The sequence below is a fragment of the Anticarsia gemmatalis genome, chromosome 18, assembly GCF_050436995.1.
Source record: "Anticarsia gemmatalis isolate Benzon Research Colony breed Stoneville strain chromosome 18, ilAntGemm2 primary, whole genome shotgun sequence".
Classification (NCBI taxonomy): domain Eukaryota; kingdom Metazoa; phylum Arthropoda; class Insecta; order Lepidoptera; family Erebidae; genus Anticarsia; species Anticarsia gemmatalis.
In genome coordinates, this window is record NC_134762.1 from 2,552,799 (window position 1) to 2,576,951 (window position 24,153).

At 38.4% G+C, this 24,153-nt stretch overlaps 1 protein-coding gene across 1 annotated transcript in view; it reads left to right on the forward strand.

The window, feature by feature from the left end:
• Window positions 1-24,153, forward strand: part of Sbf (SET domain binding factor) — a 34,955-nt gene that overhangs the window by 7,619 nt on the left and 3,183 nt on the right. Inside the window, exons 2-28 of the mRNA XM_076126267.1 lie at window positions 8,455-8,590; window positions 8,865-8,983; window positions 9,263-9,360; window positions 9,674-9,839; window positions 10,135-10,240; window positions 10,595-10,729; window positions 12,587-12,755; window positions 13,312-13,454; window positions 13,813-13,970; window positions 14,392-14,546; window positions 14,896-15,061; window positions 15,514-15,645; window positions 15,914-16,019; window positions 16,343-16,494; window positions 17,145-17,287; window positions 17,670-17,889; window positions 18,232-18,367; window positions 18,692-18,874; window positions 19,546-19,716; window positions 20,067-20,267; window positions 20,792-20,937; window positions 21,536-21,683; window positions 22,008-22,208; window positions 22,296-22,428; window positions 23,557-23,683; window positions 23,807-23,886; window positions 23,988-24,070. Coding sequence (XP_075982382.1) covers window positions 8,459-8,590; window positions 8,865-8,983; window positions 9,263-9,360; window positions 9,674-9,839; window positions 10,135-10,240; window positions 10,595-10,729; window positions 12,587-12,755; window positions 13,312-13,454; window positions 13,813-13,970; window positions 14,392-14,546; window positions 14,896-15,061; window positions 15,514-15,645; window positions 15,914-16,019; window positions 16,343-16,494; window positions 17,145-17,287; window positions 17,670-17,889; window positions 18,232-18,367; window positions 18,692-18,874; window positions 19,546-19,716; window positions 20,067-20,267; window positions 20,792-20,937; window positions 21,536-21,683; window positions 22,008-22,208; window positions 22,296-22,428; window positions 23,557-23,683; window positions 23,807-23,886; window positions 23,988-24,070 — 3,909 coding nt within the window. The 5' untranslated portion in view covers window positions 8,455-8,458. The remainder of the gene's footprint in view (window positions 1-8,454; window positions 8,591-8,864; window positions 8,984-9,262; window positions 9,361-9,673; window positions 9,840-10,134; window positions 10,241-10,594; window positions 10,730-12,586; window positions 12,756-13,311; window positions 13,455-13,812; window positions 13,971-14,391; window positions 14,547-14,895; window positions 15,062-15,513; window positions 15,646-15,913; window positions 16,020-16,342; window positions 16,495-17,144; window positions 17,288-17,669; window positions 17,890-18,231; window positions 18,368-18,691; window positions 18,875-19,545; window positions 19,717-20,066; window positions 20,268-20,791; window positions 20,938-21,535; window positions 21,684-22,007; window positions 22,209-22,295; window positions 22,429-23,556; window positions 23,684-23,806; window positions 23,887-23,987; window positions 24,071-24,153) is intronic.

Genomic DNA, 24,153 nt, shown 5'->3' on the forward strand with positions numbered 1-24,153 from the left:
CTTTTTTTTGTTATATTTTCTACCGAGTATGATTAGATCTGTACTCATTTGTGAGCCATTTAAAGTATTAGTATGGTGATAAACGGCCATAAAAATAAGGTCTCATAACTTATTTTTATGTCCTGTCTTCTGAGCTGTTCTGACCTGCCTTAGCTCGCAAATATTCAAATTAAAAAGGAATAAGGTCAATAACTGAAAATACCATGTATCTTTAATCAAGAATTATTTATTGCCATAATCTTTGTGTTATAGGGATCAAAAATAGAACATTAAATAAAGGTGATCACGAAATTTCGACACTTAGGTACTCCACGATATTTTAACAATGCAAAGACATTTATGATATTTAGTAAATAAGCTGTGACAGCTACAAATCTACTTTTCATCGTCACAGTCGTCGCAATCTTCGTCGACCTCTTTAAACTCGACGTGCACTTCGACACAGCCCACCTCCTCAGTGTCATCGAGCATGTAACACATGGCGCAGAAGCTGCCATACATGCCGTCAGACGGCAGCTCTGTGTAATCAAACACGTAGTCTTCAAAACCGTATTCACCCTGAAAATTAAAAAATATCTATGACTATCGAAATTGATCGGCCAGTAAACAATATAGGCACGAATCATTTAGAACTATGGTTATAGAAGAGCTAACTATGTCTCCCTATTGTGAAGGACTTGTTAAAATAGAATTCCAAAACAGAACTTCCAGAATGCTGGAAACGATGATCTTCGCGAGATCTAGTACAATCTTAACTGTTCCTTGTGCTCACTATAATTGTTAGCAAAATTTGCTTTGTAGGCCTATCAAAGGCCTTTGATAGAGTCAAACAAGTCTAATTGATTCATTGATAACAATCCAAAACGATTTAGTTTGTTATTTATAAAGCGTAGTGAGTTCAAATGTTCGTTAATCTTAAAGTGTAACGTTACATTTGTAGAAGTTTCAATGTGGCTACGATCTTACCGCTTCCACAGGGAACTCCGGTGGGTCCACACCTGACATTTCAAGGCAAGTTTTGACGTTGCCCTCGGCGTATTTATTGACGAAGTTAACGAAACAGTCGTCTGAGAGCACCTGGAATGGCTTGCATCCGCCGTCTACGTTTTTACATACGTCGACACGAATCTGGGAAATTTTGATAAATGCGTGTGTTAGTATCATGAAAGCAGAAATTTTATCTAGAAGTATGACTAACCAGTTTCTGAGTACATTTAGCGGTAGATTATCTATTCAATAGCGTTTTTTTTATACGAGTTTTAACGCTATTGAATAGATAAACTACCGTTAAATGTACCTCAGATACCGGGGGTAAGACGACATACTCAAAAAGCTCTTGTATTCATTTAATTACCGTACAAAAACAATCTGACTGTCATAAAAACTTATTACAAATATTAAACGTACGCTACAGTAACGGAAACTAGAATTTTAAATTCTATACATTGATGCAGATGAGAATCCCTAAAAGAGTTCCCCTGCTGTTGTATAATATGTGTTTCTTTTGTTATATCCTTACCCCAAACGTATCCGTAAATGTTTCTTCCAATACGATATGACCGTTAAATCCGTCGTGTGTGCGGTTAATCCTCTTTTGATTGACTTCGAACTTAAACTTGTGGTTATCTTGCTCGCATTTCTTTATATAGTTCACGTGCCATAAGCCGGGCCCCTGGACAAAAACACACATATTTCGAATTAGGGAAATAATAAATGTCACCATTAGAATTGCGTATTTATAACAAGCATTTACTTAAAGCTGTAACAAAAGCCTGAAAGAGGCTGAATATTTTTATTGGGTTTTAATTTAATGAATCACGTTAGTGGGGTCTTAATTGATACATTTCACGAAAATTGTGGAATATAAAATAAGCCTGATTTTACTGCTTTTACTGCATTTTCTTGCTATGATCTTCAAGAATAAGTCATGGTATTAGGGCTTGCATTTAAAATATATTCTATTACACACTTACAATGTCTCCAGCGCTGTCCACCAATACAAAGGCACCCCATGTTAATATACCTAAAATGAACAACCTTAACATTTTGATGAACAGACAATTACTGTATAAAGACTCTATCAACTCGATCACTCTTAATATATAACTTTATCGCTAGATTTTTCACGTGACTTCATTTGAATGGAAACTCAATTTATAATGAGCATGATTTCAGGAGTCTCTTATTTGTGTATTTCTCCATACACAATATTAAGACATTCCTTAAACTGTATATTCTAGGTAAATGATTGAGCAAAAAATATACCAATAGTAATTCTGCAGGTGTTCTTATCGTTCAAACAAACAATAAGTGAAACCCATTTCAATATTTATAATTATGTAATGTATCATGGTAAATCAAGCTCTGTAGTATCTTTTCAGTATGGAGAAGTTTCGTGCAAATATTTCGAACTTCCGTCAACAATACATTATCGTATTGACATGCATTTTCGTAATGGGATATTTCAAATAGTTGTGAGATGTAATCGCAAAGGAATTTCGTGAATTTTATAATTATTATACCAGATGCTCCTATTGGTACTTTGCTAGGTACTTACTGGTACATTTGAGCGCGATGGCAGCTAACGCTATGTCGAAATTCACGGTGAGATTTGTAATATTTTCATTTTTATGTATATAAAGTTACGTATTATACGCTTTAGCACCGCCTCAAAATATAATAAAAAGCAGTTAAAAAAGAAAAACGCGAAATAAAATGAACACACCACTTTAATAATATAATAAAAAATAATACTTAACTAAAACACATGGTCAGTTAGCTAAAAAGCTAAAATAACTATTGTTAATTCAAGATTCTGAACACACTATACTATTTCTTCTGAACACACTATTTAAATTAATATGTGAACTATTCTTCATCATCACAATCATCCTCGCACTCTTCGTCTACTGCTTTGAACTCCACATGCACCTCCACACAGCCCACTTCTGTGGTATCTTTTAACACGTAACCCATGGCACAGAATTCTCCATAAACACCGTCTTTAGGTAGCTCACTGTAATCGAATACGTAGTCTTCGAAGCCGTATTCACCCTGAAAATGAAAATATAACTTAGAGTTAAATCTTGATTTGCTTTTGGCTACAATTTCACAAATATCATTAGCACAGTTATTAGATCTCAGCCATTCGTCATCATCATTCTAATCTTAAAAACAAGTGATACTCTGTACTATTTAGCTAGAGGCATGTGCAGACACGTGAAAGCACATACAAAGCTGTATTCATCTTTGATTCTAAATTGATTGAAAGACAATAAAATGTTGCATGCAGTTAACAAAATAAAGGATAATTTGAATTTGATTGCAGTGCTGGTCTGTGCCAAATGGCTAAGGTTGAGTTTTATTCCTTTATCTAATTTTGTAACAACTTTTGTTGTTATTTCTAACGTTCATTACTAAGTTCTTAACAAAATATTGACTTACCGCGGCAATCGGAAATTCTGGGGGGTCGACGCCAGCTATTTCGAGACAAGTCTTCACGTTGTTCTCGATGTATTTGTTAAGGAAATTGATGAAACAGTCGTCAGACAGCACTTGGTATTGCTTACATCCTCCATCTACGTGCTTGCAGATGTCCACACGGATCTAAAAAATAAAATACACATGTTAAAGGGCACGAAAAAGCATTAGAAAATTTTGTAAATATAAAAAAGAAATGCTTGTATTTCGAGGCGATTTCTGTCGTAGTTATAATTTAAATGGATACAATACTTTCTATCCGTCAACATTTAGGTGGGCACTTAAATTCTAAGAAAAATATGTGAACGTAAATCAACGTATCCTTGCTTTTTTTGTAAAAAAAAATCTTATCATGGTGGCGTGCTTTGCAATTAAGTGACTACTGAAGATATCACCCGTATATTGAGTTAAACTTACTCCATACTGATCGGTAAACTGCTTGTCCAATACAATATAACCATTGAATCCATCGTGCGTACGGTTAATCTTCTTCTGACTGATATCAAACTTGAACTCGTGGCTCTCCAGTTCACATTTCTTTATGTACTTTACATTCCATAGTCCGGAACCCTGGATAATATAAAAACATTCGTATTATGATAAAGTTACTAGTACAATTACCGGATGCTGTGAAGATGAAGTGTTCGATTCTTGATACGATTTCTGTAAGTAGGTGTCACTGCTGCTGTCATCCACTTGAAAGGTATTCTTGGTTATCTAAATTGTCTATCTTGTTACACGTAAGCATTCGAAACTACTATTCGTATATGCCTTTCGAAAGCATTTAAGTACAAATGAAACTCACAATATCACCGGCGCAATCAACCGATAGCAAAGCTCCTTGCAATACCAATAACGATAACAGAACTTTTAACATTTTTCTTGTTATGTTGATGAAACTCTGTGTAATGATTCTGTTGATTTCAGCGTGCCTAATATATAAAGCAAATGTAGTACAGACCTGTGACTTTACTTACATGGACAACTGGTAAAGAAGAATAACATTAAAATATGTTTGTATAGTACAGAGTAATAACGCAGTTGCGTAGACCTTAATCTCGTCGCTTTGAGGTTGAATTAATTAGTATCCAGCTTAATTCGTTACATTACAGTCGTACCCTAAAGTAGGTGGGAAAAAGAGCTGAAAGTTAGTTACTGTCCTTTAAAAGCCAGAATAATTAAATGTTGCCTTAAGCAGTTTGTGAAGACCGACCCTTATTGGTACTTCAGCAAATGGTTAAAACAAACAAACATAATATATTTTTTAGTAAATGTATAGGAATAATTTAATAATATGGCATGATCAATAGTCATTTGATAATATCTGATATTGTGTTGCTAACATGATATAAAGGTACATCGTTTTGTGACAACGTATCGTTAGATTCAAAATCTTATGGTGAAGGTCTATCCTTTGTTTCCTAACCTTGACGATTAGTATAGGATGGTAAACTATAACTATCTATATGATGACTGAAGAGAATTGTCAGAAATCACCAAAAAACTGGCCGTTTGCAATCACTCTTCTTCTACAATAGACTCCAATAAATTTATCGAAGAGCTATATATTTTCGTCCGTATTTCGCTGTTGCCATTAGCTAATGTTAATAATCATGCGATGTCCTAGGAAAAAGCGGCAGCGGGGCAAAAAGAATTTCTTTTTTTTTCATATTCCTTGAGTAGTTTTAATAACAAACGCCAATTCATTATTACGCAATACGTATTAGTTACTCGAAAAGGATTCTACATTTACGCCTGATAGTATTTTAAGTAAGCCTACCTTAAGTAGTAAGTTACCTTATAACAGGTGGTAATTTTCAAACTGTCTACGACACTACGTTTTTTAAAATGTTTTTAGGATTTTACCTGTATGGGCCAGGTCAAAACTAGCAAACCACATAACCCACCCGGCTAAGCCCGAACGCATGTCTTAGCCGTCGCTTAATATCAGTTAAACGACGTCAATTGCTCTACTTTATTTTATAGTTTGGGGAACGATTCAGTTTTTTTTCTTTAGTTATGCGTTTCCGGATATCTCACCTGTCTTCTTAACTTTCTAAGTGCGTTTGATACGTTTAAATCTCGCGTGGTTTTGTAGTACGCAAATTTGTGGTACGCATGCTCTCTATTATAACTTCATTCCCTTTTAGTATTACACATCTACAGCTTTCTGTATATAGATTTTCTAGTTAAGAGGAAATTGTCTCTTGTCATTTCAGTCCTATTTTTATGATCATGTCATAAACAGTGCTGTTATTGACACCGACCATTTTTGTTTTATTTTTTATTGGGTCAACAGTGAGCGTCCCATATGCAGGACCAACCCTCTCGGTACCTACTAACAAGCTTGCAAAATGTGAGATGTATTAATTTAAAAACACATGATTAATTTAATATGTAATTTAGAAATCAAACAATATTCATAATAGTTGTTCATTGAAAAGTTTAAAATACATATTCTTCACTACATATACTAATAATTAGCTTTCTTGTTACTCTTCGTAATCATCTTCTTCAACCTCCTTGAATTCAACGTGCACTTCGACGCAGCCTACCTCCACGGTATCTTCTAGCAAGTAACACATGGCACAGAACTCTCCGTACACTCCATCTTCTGGCAGCTCGCTGTAGTTAAATACGAAGTCTTTCAGCCCATATTCACCCTGAAATAGAAGCAAAATACATAATTAACAGGCTCTCTCAGGTTATCACAGAAATAACAAATTAGCTAAAGCTGGACTGCTATGGTTAAGTTTTGCATTGCCGATGCATCAGATTAGCCACACGGAACATATGTATATTTTTGTTTTAGTAGTATATTTTGTCAACGTTTTAATTGTTCGTAGAAATAGCCATGACTAATAGAAAGTAAACGACGAAAAAGTATAGAAATGGTGATAGTTAAAGATCAATTATTATCTACTATTTGCTATAAGTATTGTTTTCTCTTTCTCACACCTGTTCGACCGGAAAGTCTGCTGGCTCCACACCAGCTATTTCGAGACAGGATTTCACGTTTCCTTCGGCATATTTTTTCATGAAGCTGATAGCGCAATCGTCAGTCAGCACCTGGTATTGTTTACATCCGCCGTCTACATGCTTACATACGTCTACGCGGACCTGAAGAGAAGTTAGGGTTTGTATTGGTAAAGATTTTAGAAATAAACTATAGGCAGGCGGATATGGCTTTAGACAAAATAACAGAACTGTAAGTTAGGATCCAACAGCTCTCTGAAGACTCGAGGCAATTTTTCCAACTTGAATAGAGTTTTTAGTTCCATGGATATTTTCCAGAAACCAGTCTTTTCGGAATCAAATCGGTGCCTTGCGGCGTCTAGCGCTTTATGGGATCTAGTAATTATATGTAGAATTGATCATTTTTATTTGAAATTATAAAATATCTTACTCCGAATTTGTCATCGAAGGCTTCTTCCAGCACTATGTTTCCGTTGAATCCGTCGTGCGTGCGGTTTATCTTTTTCTGGTTGATGTCGAACTTGAACTTATGAGCATCCGTCTCACATTTCTTTATGTACTTCACTTTCCACAAGCCTGGACCCTGGACAGAAGAGAAAAATTACACTTTTTGACTCATAAGGAAGGAGCACCTGCGGTTTTTCAAATAAGTGGTTTTTAGAACATAAATATTTTTGGGTGGTATTTTTAAATGTCTAAATCATCATCTAATATAGGCTAAATAGAAATTGTGCTTTTAGAAAAAAAAAAACATTTTTAATAAAATATATTTTGATATCAACAACTTACTATGTCGCCATTAGACTGCACTTGAACTAAGGCGTAGAACAGTACTAGACCCAATACCAAAATTCTCAACATTTTACTTGTTTGACCTTCCTCTGCAAATGATTCTATTTACATGATCATCCTCAATATATAAACTATTACTAGCTTTCGACCCCTGACTTTGCTCGTTTAGAAAGTGGAAAAGGGTATCACCTTGACAAGAACTGTTTCATAGCAGGTTTGAATTGGTTTTTCAATCGGTATATCCTACTGGTAGAATGGCTAAAGTTATTTATCAGTTTCATTTTTTTATTTAGCAGTTATTTACATACACACAGTATTGCAACTGAATGTAGGTAGCTAGCTATAAGAAAGCAGCTTCAGTGATCCAATTTGTATCTAGAAAGTCTTTTAAAATGTAAAGATGTATTAGATTAGATAACAAAACTAAATTGGCGTTTGAAGATTCGGTCAAACGTGAATTTGAGACATGGCAATGGGACAAAGATTGGTACACGAATTGGTTTCATTTAAGTATAGACTGATGACCGGACCTTCCTACTTTTGAGTTATTCATCATCGTATCTCTAATGCTAATTAATTTTCGAAACCATTGCTACAAGAACACTGGAACTGTACTTTTCAAGAACTTTTTGCTTGAACACGAACAAACAATAAGTTGTCCTTCATGTATTATTGTAAGGACAATTTAAAATGTAGCATGTTCACTGGCCATTTGTGTTATATCTGATGATGCGATGCTGTAAAACATTGGTATGTGATGATGAATCGCGTAGATGATATATTTAACATTCTAGATACGTTTTGTTTTGTTCTACTTTTTATATTTATGACGTTTGTTGAAAACTACAATGTATAGGGGAGACTTTTTCATAGAAACTGATGAATGCAATCAGGAATTAAGCAATTATGTCTTTCAAGGATGTATGATGTTTATTCTTAATAATCTGCCTTAAAATTTTGACACAATCGAATGTCTTGAGTCCATGACATTGGTCAAGTGCGGGTTGGAGACTACATGAATTTTAGAAAAGCGTTTAATAATTTTTAGGCATGCAAGGTTTCATCACGAAGTTCTTCCTATACCGTTGGAGTAAATGACAATCATTCCTAATTCACACAATCTTAGGTATACATAGTACGACTATAGTACTACATGCTTCAGGGTAGATTAATTTTTATTAACAAAGAATTATCCAATTGTTGCAGACTAATGAACTGCGCGTTGCAGTCGGCCACTGCTTTGGACGAGCACACGATAGCGGCGGCGATGTTGCCCCTCGCCACTGCGTACTGCCGCAAGCTGTGCACCGGCGTCATACAGTACGCTTACATGTGTATACAGGTTTGTATTTTATACGTATAGAATTTAGATTTATTCTCAAGTGGCTCCATGGAATCTGGTTCTAGATAACAGCAACAAGGATATTGCATCAATACTGCACTTAAGACTAACATATTATTATCTGGTGATATACCTACGTAACAAAAAAAAATCCAAATTTGGTGCTTAATTACCGCAATCCTTTGGATATACTTTTTGAACTTTATTCTAAGAATGTCTATCAAAAAATTAGTGGTTAGTATCAAAGAAATAAAATCCTATGCTTTGCTCGCAGGAACATCCTGTATGGACGAGCCAGCAGTTCTGGGAGGCTGCTTTCTACCAAGACGTACAGAGGGATATCAAGGCATTATACCTACCTAGTCCAACACATCAGAGGGTTCCTAGTCCAAGGTAACGAAATGCTTTCTCATAATATTAAAGTAAATCAAGAAAATTCTATTAAAAAAAAACATAATTATTTGATTAGTACATATGATTATTAGTTTCGCGTATACGTGTACGTGATACGTGCGTGCAAGTTGTTCAGGTGCTATTACGTACAAACAAAAACATGTTTAACGTTTTAAGTCTGTACCATTTCTACGTAGACTCGCAAAAATGCCTCAAGCATTGAGTGCGTCTGTACTGTTTTGTATATAAATTTAATAAATATTATGTTTTTTGTTACAGAGACGACGAAGAATACATATCTCTACTAAAAGCACAGGAACCGAGTGCGTTAGAGATAGCCGCGGAACAAATGAGGCTATGGCCTAGCTTACCACAAGGTAAAGAAAAAACTGTAAAAATGATCTAAAAATACAATTCCCCATTTAAGAGCAATGGCATGCACTTTCAATACATTCAGAACAAAAATGTTTTCTCCGTTTCTGGCTATAAAAATGTGGCCTAAATTGTCTAAGAATTCTTCATAATGTTCATTCCTGTGTACAAGATTACTTATTTCAATGAGGATTTGAACATTACAGGTTGTAAAATTCCTTTCCCCACCTTGTCCTAAGTCACATATTACGTATTCACGTAAAAAAGAAAAGTCACATATTGTCATTTTTATATATTATTTATTTCTCACTTAAACAGAGAAACAGCGAGAAATAATACAAAGCGAAGAATCAACGTTGTACAGTCAAGCGATACACTACGCGAACAGGATGGTTTACCTCCTACTGCCGCTAGAGGGCGCTGGACGGAGAGCTGATACGAGAGGAGACGATGCCGACAGAGCTAGCAATAGTATTACTAATAGGTAACTAGTAGACTTTATTGCTTTTATATGATACAGGCAAATAGAAATCAAATAATACCCCTAAACTTCACTAAGTGAGTTTTTACGACCATACATTACATTATATTGCCAGCGTATTTTTTGCTTAGGTACTGCTATGTGCCCAACGCATTACCCATCGTTCCAAAATTCCTAATATGAGTGAGTCTACCTCTGAAATCGAGCTGACTTGATAAAATCCGTTGTATTTTATCACTAAGTAATTACGCCTAGAAAGTGATAAGCAATGTTTAAAAATAATTTAATGTTTTTTTAGTGTGGCGGAATCAGACAGTGTGGACGCGGAGTCAGGGTTCGAAGAAGCGGATCCTGGAGAAGCCGGCAATAATGTCATCAAAATGGTCTCCCGATTTGTTGACAAAGTAAGTTAAACTTCAGAGTACTTTAATATTTGCTAGGATTTATTTAATAGGCCTGTAACTATATCAATTTGACTAGGAGATTGATCTAAAACATTACAACATTTCCTCAAAAATGTAATAATTTCCAAACTCTCCTAGCTACTGCTACTATACAATTGCCGCTACCATTGACCTTTTACCGACCTATGAGTTAAACAGTTAATTAGTTTATATATTTATTTGTCTGAAAATAAATAAATATGTTTTAAAGATAGCCAGGCTTAAAAATAATTAGGAAAGGCAGAGACGAACAGCTCCACTTATTACGATCTCTACAAACTTCTCTTCATATGTTTACATTTATTTGTCCCCCAGGTGTGTACAGAAGGCGGTGTAACAGCGGACCACGTGCGCTGCCTGCACCAGATGATCCCGGGCGTAGTGCACATGCACCTGGAGACGTTAGACGCGGTCGCCCGGGAGTCCCGCCGCCTACCCCCTGTACAGAAGGTAGGCAGAAACACACTTGTTATTTATAACGATGATTTGCCGATTGAGTTGTGAAGTATTATAGGCTTGGTGTGTTTTGTATTTGATGATTCAAAGTGTTGATTTGTAGGGTGTCTTTTTGATGTCAATAAGCTTATATTCTGTACGCCTTTTATGCCCGGTTTCTGATGCACATTTAGCGGTAGTTTAGCTATTCAAACTGTTATGTTTATATGAGCTTAAACGCTATTGAATAAATAAACTACTGCTAAATGTACCTCAGAATCCGTCGTACGTCAGAATCGACTTCTTAATATTATCAACATCTATTGTATACACGTTACATACGTGTACGTATTCGTATAGATACACGCACGTACGTACGACGTTCGTACATACGCAAATTTCCTATCTGTCTGAATGATGAAGTTAGTGACATTGAAAAGACGCCCTATCTATAAACCTAAAGGTAGAAATTCTACCTCTACTAAAATGATATACATTCCAAATACGTTATCTAGTCTCAAAAATAATTTGTTTTGTTTTGCTCTTGCTTGTTTTTATGATTTCTTAGTAGACTGTGACAAACAATGTATCATCCATTGATTGCAGTGTATAATTAATAATATTTTCTTTTCTTACTAAACACGACATGCATGCCATATTTCTGTATTATTTTGTATGACGCTTAACTGTTTATCGATCAGAATAAACGCATTTTGTTTTTCAAACGTTTTTTTAATTTTATTAGTGACGTCAACCTTTCCTCAATTAAATGTTTTACACATTATATTAGGTAGTTAATACAGTTTTAATACTGGCATCGCAATCGAGATATTAAAATATATAGCCAAATATTTTGTCTCAAAACTTACTGACTTAGGCTTGCTCTTTTTCACTTATACAATTTCAAAATTGATTAAATGTGACAAAACACTTCTTATTCAACACTTTTTATTTCTTATTTTTGGAAATAATAGTACGCTAATACTGTTGTTATATTTATAAATCATATCATCATATTTACTTCATTTTATATCTTAACAGTTGCTAATGGACGTAGAAAAGTCTAAAAATCATTCACAGCTATTTTTTATCATTTAATAACTAACAAAGATACCTTGGACGTATTAAGGAATCATCAAGCTACACTTTTGCACCACACACATTGCAATAAAGTAATAAAATACTTGGGCCATTACAAATGCTAACTACGTCATGTCATTTTTCAGACTCGCACGTACTTTCTCATTGTCACTTTTCTATAATTCTTTTGATTATGATATAGTTCGCACGTTTATAATGGCACGAGTTTATCACATATACACTTTTTTGCAATCATAACATTTTTGTCATATCCATGTACACTAAGCCAAGGATACATATAATACGTATACAGTCAGATTACAATGGAAAGTGAATCAACTGTGTAAACACACGTAGATACTGAAAATAACGCTTTCGGGGGTGTTGGAATTCAAGACATGAAATCCATAAAAACTCATCATTACTTATGAGTGGTAGGTAAAAGTAAAAACTATTTAATCACGTACAGATTTTCTAAACCATAATGTAAAAATACTATCGTTAATTTTGAACATACCTACACATTTACACGAACAGGCTTGCGATGCAAAAGAAAAATCGTAGGTACATACCAAATCTTCATACATAAATCCGTAATAGGATACGGGAATTTACGCGAACACGCATTTTACCTTAAAATGCATAACGTTTCGGCATTTTAAAGTAAAATGCGTGTTCGAGTTAATTCCTGTATCCTATTACATATTAAACATGCAACGCTAGAGTTTAAAAGTTATTATACATAAATCCGCATTCAAGAACATGTATACATCCATGCGATCTGTCCCGCAGCCGCGCATAGTGGCGCCGGCGCTGGTGGCGGGCGAGGCGGTGGCCGTGCCCGCGCTGCGCGCCTACCTGGTGAGCGACGGGCGGCCCGGCCCGCTGCTGCCGGCCGAGGGAGCGCTGTTCCTCACCAACTACAGGATCGTGTTCAAGGGCACGCCCGTCGACCCTTATGGTGAGTTCAACTATAAGGATACATGATTAGTAACGAGCTAATCGAGTTGATGGTCGTGAGTTCAAATCCCATTGTATTAGATACGAACTTCAAAGTTCTACGAGCTTATTTTCATGCACCACAAATCAAAATGATGACGAACGGCTGAAAATGATAAACGGCTACTTTTTCTTGAGTTGTTTACACTCAAGGCTACCAAAAATTTGCTCTGCATAGTAATCGTCTAATTCTTATTTGCATTTACTATCGATGTATACTACAAGAAAGAATTCAACATTACTTTTCATATGATAAACTACTAAGAAGGTATACTATAAATTCGGTATCGAGTTTACAGAAAAATCTTTACCTTATGAATCGGCTATAAAAAAACTTTTGCCACTCAAACTAAGTTGTCTGTGGCTTTATAATGGCCTTAATATTATTAGTAAAGTTATTTAATTCAATGGCAATTTACGTGTCATCTTTCCCTGAATCTGGAAACGAGGGTAAATAAAAAATCTCTTCCCAACCTACCCCTATAATACGTGTAACACTATCACGTGCATGTCCACAGCGTGCGAACAGACAGTGGTACGTTCGTTCCCGCTGTGCTCGCTCACGCGGGAGAAGGCGGTCCGCACGCACTACCTGCCGCACCTTGAACAATCACTGCAAGAGGGACTGCAACTGCGGTCCGCTACCTTCCAACTTATTAAGGTAAGAACGCATAAACTTAAATTAAACAACAACAAACCTTGTTGCGTTAACAGTTAGATCGAGTTTTGTTATTTGTTTAAGACATTATTAAATATCACCTCCATATTCAGGTTTATATCGCAACTATGTTACCTTGTAAAATTAAGTATTGGTTTCTAAAGTGGTTACTGCGCAATAAGTTTATAAAAGCACGACATTTACTAGTTTCTAATATCACATAAAGCAATATGGCAATATATGTATATATCTTTTGTATTAAATTTGTAATCGAAAAAGTCCTTTTATTTCAAAACTATTGATAACGATTAGTTGTTCTGTCCCTCCCTTTGTTACAAAAGTTGACATTGTCTATCACTAGGTGGCGTTAGACGAGGAGGTGAGCAGCGAAGCTGTCGAGTCGTTCCGCAAACAAGTGGCTCGTCTGCGACACCCCGAGCACCCGCTCATGCACTTTGCGCTCGCGCCCCGGTCGCAGCCGCCGCCTAAACATAACCAACCTAAACATCACACGCTCAAGTAAGTACTACCATTAAGAACTTTAACTACAAAACGATGAAAAATCTCTATTCTTTTTGGAAAAGTTTTTAACGTTCAACTCGTTTAAACTATCTAAAAATACTTGTTTAAACTATTCTTTGGTCAGTTATTTGTATTAATGACTCAATGCTGTATCAATCGATATCTAAATAGATTTGAAACAAATCCTGCTAAGATTATTTCTACTTAGATAATAATAGGTGCACCTGATCGGCTTTGCTTAGATAGGATATTTTGTTAAAAAATACGAGACGCAATGGCGCTTATAATTATTTAAAGAGAAAGGTTAGTCATTTTAGAATCTTTTTGAGAATACTTTTCAAAGGAGGATGTCTGCGAATCTTTAAACTTCACTTATAATAATCCTATCGATAATAAATATCGAATATTGTTTTATTAGGGGTTTCGCCAAGAAGACCTTATTGAAGACTGCTCGTAAAGCCGGGCTCAAGCCGAAGCCGTCCAAACGTCAGAAGTATGTCCTGCCATCGGCTGACGCGCGGTCACTCACCTCACCACCACTCATGTCTTCACTGTCTGCTGATACACTGTCATGTAAGTAAAAAGTTAAATTAATTTAAAATTGTTTTAGGTTTGTAAGTTATCATTGTTTCTGAAGTGAAGAACCGAAATATGGCAATTAATCCAGGACTAGCTTTTTAAGTCTTGCTATAAGTTTCAAACTTTGGTGTGAATAAAGCTCTGTCGTTAGTATGAAATCAATTATTTTCGGGTAGATTATGAAGACGTACGTCTCCAAGTTTACGTGCGCTTGAATACCGCCAATTCTCTTTTTAATTAATTTTTTAACATGGTTTACTGTAAAAGATATTAAAAAGAAGTTCTTATTACAAATATACCTCTATTTTATATGGTGTTGTATAAGTTTGTTTACGTTGTCCAGTGGAGGAGCTGGAGCTGGGCGGCGCGGAGAGCGCGGAGAGCCCGGCGGCTCGCACGCTGGAGCGCGTGCGCGAGCGCGTGTACGCGCGGGACTGGGCCAGGTGCGGGCTGGCTCAGCCGCCCTTCCGCCTGGCGCACGCCAACGCGCCCTACACCATCTGCAGGAGGTAAACTTGAATATTTACAATTCCACCATATTTGAACTGACATCTTACTGCTATTTGAGATGCTCATAGCCAGTTGCACTCACCGGTCAGTAAACGATCATTGGGTTAAGCAACCCTTGACGCGATCTATCTATAGATGCGTGACCGCATAATGGTATTTCAACTGAGTGTCTCCATGCTTCGGAGGACACGTAAATAGTCGGTCCCGGCTGTTGTCTTCTAAGATACCAGTCGTTAAGCCATGTCAAAGGCCTTTCGGGCGGCTTGAACAACTTTGACACCAGGTTAACCACTGTGACTAGCCATACGACAGATAAACTGCTCAAAAAAAATTGGATCTATACCAGCTATTGCCATAGATTTTCGTGTTATTTAACACTTTCGTATCTTTTACAATAAATACTTTAGCTTCTACATACATAAACTAAATATCCATCATATTTGTTGCTCAGTTACCCAGCAGTGATCCCCGTGCCGGAGAGTTTCGGCGATGACTCTCTGCGACGCATCGCTCGCTGCTATCGACAGGGACGCTTACCTGTTATCACGTGGAGACATCCTAGGACACATGCAACACTATCTAGGTAAACAATTTACCATACATAATGCTTTATTACTGTATATTACTGACTGATTAATCGTGATTACTTTCTCTTAAATTGTTTTGTTTGTCATTTTTGCATCGAATGTTATCTTTGGCACAATAAAATCTGGTGATATTTTAGAGCTTTCCAAAACAAAAAAAAACACGTCTTTTATCGATAGGGTGGTTTTCACCTTAGATTTTGTTAGTCCTAATTTTACGTGAACTTCTTATAGAATCAATTCTATACTGTGTTCTGTTATGTGCAGGTCAGCAGCGCCACATCACAAAGGTGTTATCGGCATGTTAAAATCAAGTCATCAAACGCAAGGCACCGCGCAGAGTGGTACTGAAACTACCTCCAGTTTAGAACAGGTACCTACACTAATAAATACTACGCATACTTTCGTTTCAGGCTATAATCTTAACACATTACAGTCCCACTAAAAGTGTCACCGAGTTTGAATGGGGGAGGGATTCAGGGGTAGTTGTTACCCCCCACTCCTCTCAAAAATGTTACGCGGGCCATTTCGAACGTGCGAACTAAGTCATGTAATTTTATAGGAGTCTCTCGCTCGCACTTACACATTGTCACATTCATTTCATTCTTTTGATTATGACGTAGTTCGCACGTTTGTAACGGCCTGATTATAGCAAGATTTCATCAACAATGTACTGAATATATATATCTTCTACAGGAACGTTATCTAGCAACGTTAGTAGCGTGTACGCCCGCATCACGCGGTGACTTAGAGGACTCGAGCCTAAGCCTGGATTCACTCCTACTATGTTGTGAGGACCAGCAAGCCACGCATACACCGTTACTGACTAAAGCCGCCGGCACTCTCGGGTAAGACAATCATTTTCTTATAATATTGACATTTTTATCATTAACCATTGATTTAAACCTCTCTCATTGTAGTCATGTTTTAGTTTATCCAGGTTTCTTCATTAGATGAAATGGTATATGGCAGCTCGTGGGGTTTTTGTTTTATTGCAAAATGCACTGAAAGCTGCTTTATTGCATTTTTTTATTTTACATGAACTTGGGATACTTGGGAAATTCGGGGTGCGGTTTTTTACGAAAATAACTCTACATATTGAGAATCACGACGCTTGTACCTTTTTGATTGTCTATTAAAGCTAAATTCTGTGACGGAGGCTAGGTCTTATACTCAAAATAATTTCATGTACTACTAGTGACATGTGTACGTATACGTCACACGTACATGCTTGATTTCTTATTGTTTATCAAATTCTTTTATGTCTCACTAAAGTTTTGATAGTTTTTTTCGTAATAAAGTTTATTAAAATTCATAAAGGCGCTCACGTTAACCGTTAACTCAACCATATCTTATGCTTTAAATAACCAGGTGCTCTATTGACAACAAGCATAAACCTTAATAAAATTATCATCATAAGTTATTAACAATCATGATCACCGCTAACAAGTCACACGGGTCCGGGTGTACATATAAAACAGCGAATATATTGTGCCAGTGTGTTGGGTCGTAACAGCGGCGGCAAGGGCGGCACGGCGCGGCACTTCGGCCGATGGGGCTCGCTCAAGGACCGCAGGCAGCCCTCGCATTTAGACCTCTACGCGCCCCGCCAGAGACTGTCTACCGCTGATGCTGATTCTGGTAAGTGTCGCAAGTCTATTTTTTTAGTTCATTTAACTTTTTTTTGTAATAAATACTAATATGTAACCATTTGACATTTGAAGTGTCCAGTGCTAACCTTTTATATAACGATTTTATACCCTACATAGCTCAGGTTTTTTAATATAAAATGATGTTACTTTTATGTTTATTATTGAGACAGATGTTACTTTTATGTCGTGTGTCATTACTTCTACACTTAATTTTAAACCTATTTTTATTTACACTACGTAACCGTGACTCGTACGCAACGTGCCCGTCTTTAATGCATTTTTAGTTTTGTGATCTGAATTTACTTTGTTGTCCCTTTTGACAACCTACAAAAATGTATATTTTCTGCAAGTTTTATGTTATTATCGTGCAGTATGCGGCGAGGCGGGCTGTGCGGGCGGGGTCCGCCGGGCGGCACTATATGTAGTGTGCGAGAAGGGCGCGGGCGCGAGCTTGGCGGTGGCGGGCGCGGAGCTGGTGCCGGTGGAGTACCCCGACGCGCGCAGCACCAAGCACGCCTTCAAGAAGCTCATGCGCGCCGCCGTGCCCTCCGCGCCCGCCGCGCCCGCCGCCGACCAGCCCGGCTTCCTCAGGTACATTCGTACGCGTTATTTAATACTAACGTGACAAATTCTATATATTTTTGTACCTGCATTCTTGCAAATAAAATCTCATTTCATTCTTTTATAGGCCTGTATGTTCCTAACATTACGCTTTTTGAAATTTTCTTTTAACAAATGATTCAAAGACATGTTTCACAAGCTACACCCATGTTTGAAATAGAATAAACATTGTTAAAATTAAACAAAAAATCTTTTCATCTAATACTACATTCTTGACATTTGAACCTAATGAAAGTTAGGAAAATGAACTCTTATTAATAAAAATCTGATGTCACTCTAGTATCTTTACAAATACATTTGTTCTTATCACAGGTTAATAGAAGAGTCAGGTTGGCTATGGCAGCTGCGACAATTGTTCCAACTATCCGGGGCAGTTGTAGACTTGCTAGATCTACAAGGTTCCTCCGTGCTACTGTCGTTAGAAGACGGCTGGGACGCCACTGCACAGGTATGAATAACATAACACGACTAATTTAAAAGTTTTTTAGCAAAGTTGTTTCAACGCCACATTGCCGTATTCGTTTAAGAGATTATTTACTAATTTGTTTCACTCTTGTAGATATCAGATCAAAAAAAAAAGCAGAAAGTACTATAAATAATCTTGCAAATCAGTTTCACTCAATGTAACAGGCTGCATCTAAGCAGGTATCAATTCAATTGGTGTATCGTAGATTGATACTTCTAATTTGACTTGATCGTCAATAGAAACTGATGGATAGATAAGAGACTAGAATTATTATTCTTATATACTTAACCACTTTCCTCTTCGCAGATATCATCACTAGCTCAAATATGCCTCGAACCATACTACAGAACACTGGAAGGTTTCCGTATCCTAGTGGAGAAAGAATGGCTAGCATTGGGACACAAGTTTCAACAGAGATCGAACATAGGTGCACAGCCACAGCAAGGATTCACGCCTACGTTCTTAATGTTCCTAGATGCTGTGCATCAGGTAAGGCATACACAGAGATTGCGTTTTATATATTTACTAGCTTTTACCCGCGACTTCGTCCGCCACCTGAGTCTTCCCATAGAAATGCAGCATTTCCCGGGATAAAAAGTAGCCTATGTCATTTCTCGGTTATCAAAATATCTCCATACCAAATTTCATGCAAATTGGTTCAGTAGTTTAGGCGTGATTGAGTAGCAGGCAGACAGACACACAAAGTTACTTTCGCATTTATAATATTAGTATGGATTACTGAATTATAGTTTATTAACTCGTGTTTTGTAGCTAATAAGAATGTTACGAGCGTATACGGATGTCTACGTTTTTGTACGTGCACGTCTTCTGATTGACTAGCATTTTTCTTTTGTATTCAGGCGGTTAATTTACGCTGTAGCTTAATAGTCTTCGATTATTATTAATGATAAACTATCCAAAATGTATAAATTACTAGATTTTTAAACAAATTCAACAGAATATGAAAAAATATTGATATGAGTAATCTGAGGACCAATTCCATAATTTCATGTTATAGTGAACCAATAATTTTCAAATAATTTGTTGTATTTTGAGATCGATATTTGTCTTGGATTATATATTTAGAACAATTTAAGTTTAGTTTGGAATACAGAATAAATAATAACCAATGATAATTAACAAAACTGTATTTCTTTCAGCTACAAAAACAGTTTCCCTTAGCGTTCGAGTTCAACGAGTACTACCTACGTTTCATCGCGTATCACACGGTGTCGTGTCGGTTCCGCACCTTCTTGTTGGACAACGAGGCTCAGCGCGCCGAGCTCGGCATCACGGCCGCTGATGATAAACGGATTGATACTAATAGAATGGTTTGTATATAAACTCGTTAAATTTGAGACTATTTTTCCTTTAGCAGACTTTATTTTAGGTATAATTTATATTCTACAATGTAACATACCTCGTTGTTATTGATTAAAAATACATTTAACGGTAAAAAAATGTCGGACGGATGGTCCGTTATGTTGTGTATATCAAAGATGTGTTCAAGAGCGAAGTTTCGAACAAAACTGAACGAATTTACTAAAAGCACGTGCCCGTTAATAATTTTCTCAAAAAAATTTCAAACATACATTTTTTTGATAACTTAATTCGAGGGCTATCCTGTATAATTCAGTCAATTTTAACCTAACAATGTTTATTTAAATTGTGTTTTTTATAGGTGTACCTGTGCGAGCAAGGTGTTGAAACAGGGGGTGGTTCAGAAGAAGAGTGTGGTGGTGGCGCCGGGAGCGGAGCCCTAGGTGGCACCGGCCCCCGCACCCCGCAGCTCGGACACTCGCTCTTCGACTACATCGACCGACACCATCAGAAGTCGCCGCTGTTTTATAACTTCTTATACACGCCCGATTTGGATAATCCTGTAAGTTTATAGTAATCTAATTTCGTGGTCTAAGGTTAGATTTTTGAAGAAACAAATAACCTGTGTTTGACCTCGGGTCTTCACTGACAATTATGCAATTTGATTTCATCTTTCTAATGGCTACTACACGCATGCCGGCGGCACAAGCCGCGCGAAGCTGTTAAAACTCAACATAACCGCTCAAATGCTAGGAACAAATGACGCCGGCCAGCCGCGTAACCCGCGCGGCACAACAAATGGCCATGGCAGTGCATTGTGTGTAGGAGCCGTAAGATAAAATTTCTAGTAGATAATTGGTGGTTTTATTTTCGATCACGGCAATTAATTTTCGATACCGATATAGAAAAATACCTCAGTCATGTTCATAATTCATCGATTGAGGCATATTTATAAACTTTATACAAAATTTCAGCCCCTTATCATCTAATTATATTCAATTTTACTCTTTTCAATACTGGTCAACGATTTTAAACTATCACGACAATCCTGACCAGTCCGCTATATTAAACATCCGTATTACACAGGTGCTCCGCGCAGTATCGTGCGTGAGCGCGCTGGAGCTGTGGCAGTACTACACGAGCGAGGAGCTGTCGCACGGCGCGCCCTACGACCTGGAGCTGCTCACCAGTGATGAGTTGCCTGCTGCGCCGCGCAGGCTGGTGGCGCAGGGGTACGTTACTTCATACAATATATAAATACTACTCTTTTTTCCATTGGTTATATAGAACAAATTAAAGAAAAAAGTTAATCATTCATATCTAAATTGTGTTTCAAACATCAAAAATGCGGGTGCTACATTGCCTACAAATGGAAAATATATTATTATAAGTATACATATTAAGCCATATACAGCTTGGCAAAAAAGTGCTTTTAGGGGCGCCACTGTCGCTTTTAATGGCAACCCTTTATAGCAGGACATAAACAGTTTTAACAACCACAAACATACGAAATAACATAACATGTTCTAATATGACGGGACACTCGGAGTGTTGCCATATAACAAGCTTATATTTTAGATCTGTTTCAAGACTGTTTTTGCCAAACTGCACGTGCAGTGTGCACGCATGGCACATGCCGTTTTGCTTCATTCATAAATCTATTAAAACAATTATATTTATGTTCTCATAATTTAACAAAACTATTGGTTTTGTTAAATTATGAGATCTTACAATCTTACAAACTTAATTCTGTATAATTATTATTTAATAATATACTCATTTATTTTAACTTTGGATTATTAGATTAATATAAATACATTTTCCGTATAGCTACGACAGCATAGCCCGTAGTATGCCGGACGCGTTCACCGGTCTACTGGAGCGCATCAGACAGTTGGAGCTAGAACTTGGTCACCTGCCGCAGAAGTGGCGCGTGCGATGGGATAAACTTGAACTGCCTAACACGTTGGAGCTACAGGTGAGATACTTTACATGACTTTAGTAACAGATTCCGCAGACACATCGTTTTGCGAGCGGGGTGGGTGGATGCAAATCGGCTTGCGTTTCCCGCTCGATATTTTTGGACATGCCGTTGATGATTGCAGATTTAATAAGGGATGACGCTCAATCGCTCTGTTGTTTTTGTGTTCATTTCATATTAATTTATAATGTCGCGCTGCGTGGTGTAGGGTAATTGCGTCGCGTGACGCTTTGTGGCGTAGAGCGACGCAATGAGTACCTTGTGTAGCGTTTTCTCGAAGCCTATACGGAAAGAATAATAAGTTTATATCCTCTCCCCCAGCGCAACTCGTCGATGTCGTCGGGCGTGGTCCGGCGCGCCACGCTCGCCTGGCACAAGCGCGGCACGCTGGAGGTGCTGGTGCGCGGGCGCCTGGCCGCCGCGCCGCCGCCGCCCGCGCCCGCGCACCGCTGGGCGCCCGCCGCCGCCGCCGCGCCCGCGCGCTGCGACCACTGCCAGGACCTGCTGTGGGGGCCGCTCAAGGTACGTGCTCCGGGATATTCACTCATAAATGAAGGTTGGAGGATGAAGGAGGTTTCCACGATAAACTTATCATTGTGTACGCTCCAGACGGGTGTCCGCTGCGTGGACTGCGGCGCGGCGTGCCACGAGCGCTGCGCGGAGGCCTGGGCGCCGCCCTGCACCAAGTACAAGGCGCCGCCGCCGCCCGACGCCGACACGCTCTGTCCGCCGCTCGCCGCCGGTGGGTACACATACACATACTGACATCACACTATAATGTTTACACAATGTGGGCGCCGCCCTGCACCAAGTACAAGGCGCCGCCGCCGCCCGACGCCGACACGCTCTGTCCGCCGCTCGCCGCCGGTGGGTACACATACACATACTGACATCACACTATAATGTTTACACAATGTGGGCGCCGCCCTGCACCAAGTACAAGGCGCCGCCGCCGCCCGACGCCGACACGCTCTGTCCGCCGCTCGCCGCCGGTGGGTACACATACACATACTGACATCACACTATAATGTTTACACAATGTGGGCGCCGCCCTGCACCAAGTACAAGGCGCCGCCGCCGCCCGACGCCGACACGCTCTGTCCGCCGCTCGCCGCCGGTGGGTACACATACACATACTGACATCACACTATAATGTTTACACAATGTGGGCGCCGCCCTGCACCAAGTACAAGGCGCCGCCGCCGCCCGACGCCGACACGCTCTGTCCGCCGCTCGCCGCCGGTGGGTACACATACACATACTGACATCACACTATAATGTTTACACAATGTGGGCGCCGCCCTGCACCAAGTACAAGGCGCCGCCGCCGCCCGACGCCGACACGCTCTGTCCGCCGCTCGCCGCCGGTGGGTACACATACACATACTGACATCACACTATAATGTTTACACAATGTGGGCGCCGCCCTGCACCAAGTACAAGGCGCCGCCGCCGCCCGACGCCGACACGCTCTGTCCGCCGCTCGCCGCCGGTGGGTACACGTACACATACTGACATCACACTTTAATGTATAATACTTACCACACACACTAAAAAAAAAAAGTGTGATTATTATGCGTATACGAATAAACATATACGTGCAAATGAGTGTACGCCCATGTATACACCACTTGTAATACGTCGTGCTATGCTTAATCCATGCTATTTCTTAAATATACTTGTATAAATAAAATGTCATCCAAAGTTACCTTACCAAAATTGCAAAATACCAATTATTCCTTCAATAATTAATTGGATGACTACTAAAGTACCCAAATTAATACTCGAAAGTTATTTTTGCGTATAAATAACGAGATGAAAATATTTAGTCTTTTTCTCTTCTATTTGCTTACAATGATTGACGTTATAGGTGTAGCGACATTACAATCATCGTCTCAGCAGTACTACGAGCAGTTCTCGTCGAACGTGGCGGAGAACAGGACGCACGAGGGACACTTGTACAAGCGCGGAGCACTGCTCAAGGGATGGAAACAAAGGTACACCGAGGATTTTAACAAACCTTTGAATATTTTAAACTCTCGCGACTTGTACACATAATATTATATATCCTAACCTTTACCTATGACCATACCATATTTACCATGAAAATATTATTTCAGATGGTTCGTATTGGACTCCATCAAGCATCAACTGCGGTACTATGACGCGATGGAAGACTCACATTGCAAAGGCTTCATTGGTAAGTTTTATACTGTTTCTGCAAAATCTAATTTTGTTCCCAACTCGTTGTATACCCAACAAATATAATATATACATATTTTTTTATGTTTTTATTTTCAGATCTAGCAGAAGTGATAACAGTGACGCAAGCGGCGCCAGCTCCCGGACCGCCGAAGAAATGCGACGATCGCTCCTTTTTCGATGTGAGTATTATATCAATAATAGTAAAATGTTCTATTTTATGATTCTTTTGAATGAAGTACTCATCTCTTGCCGGGAGCATCCT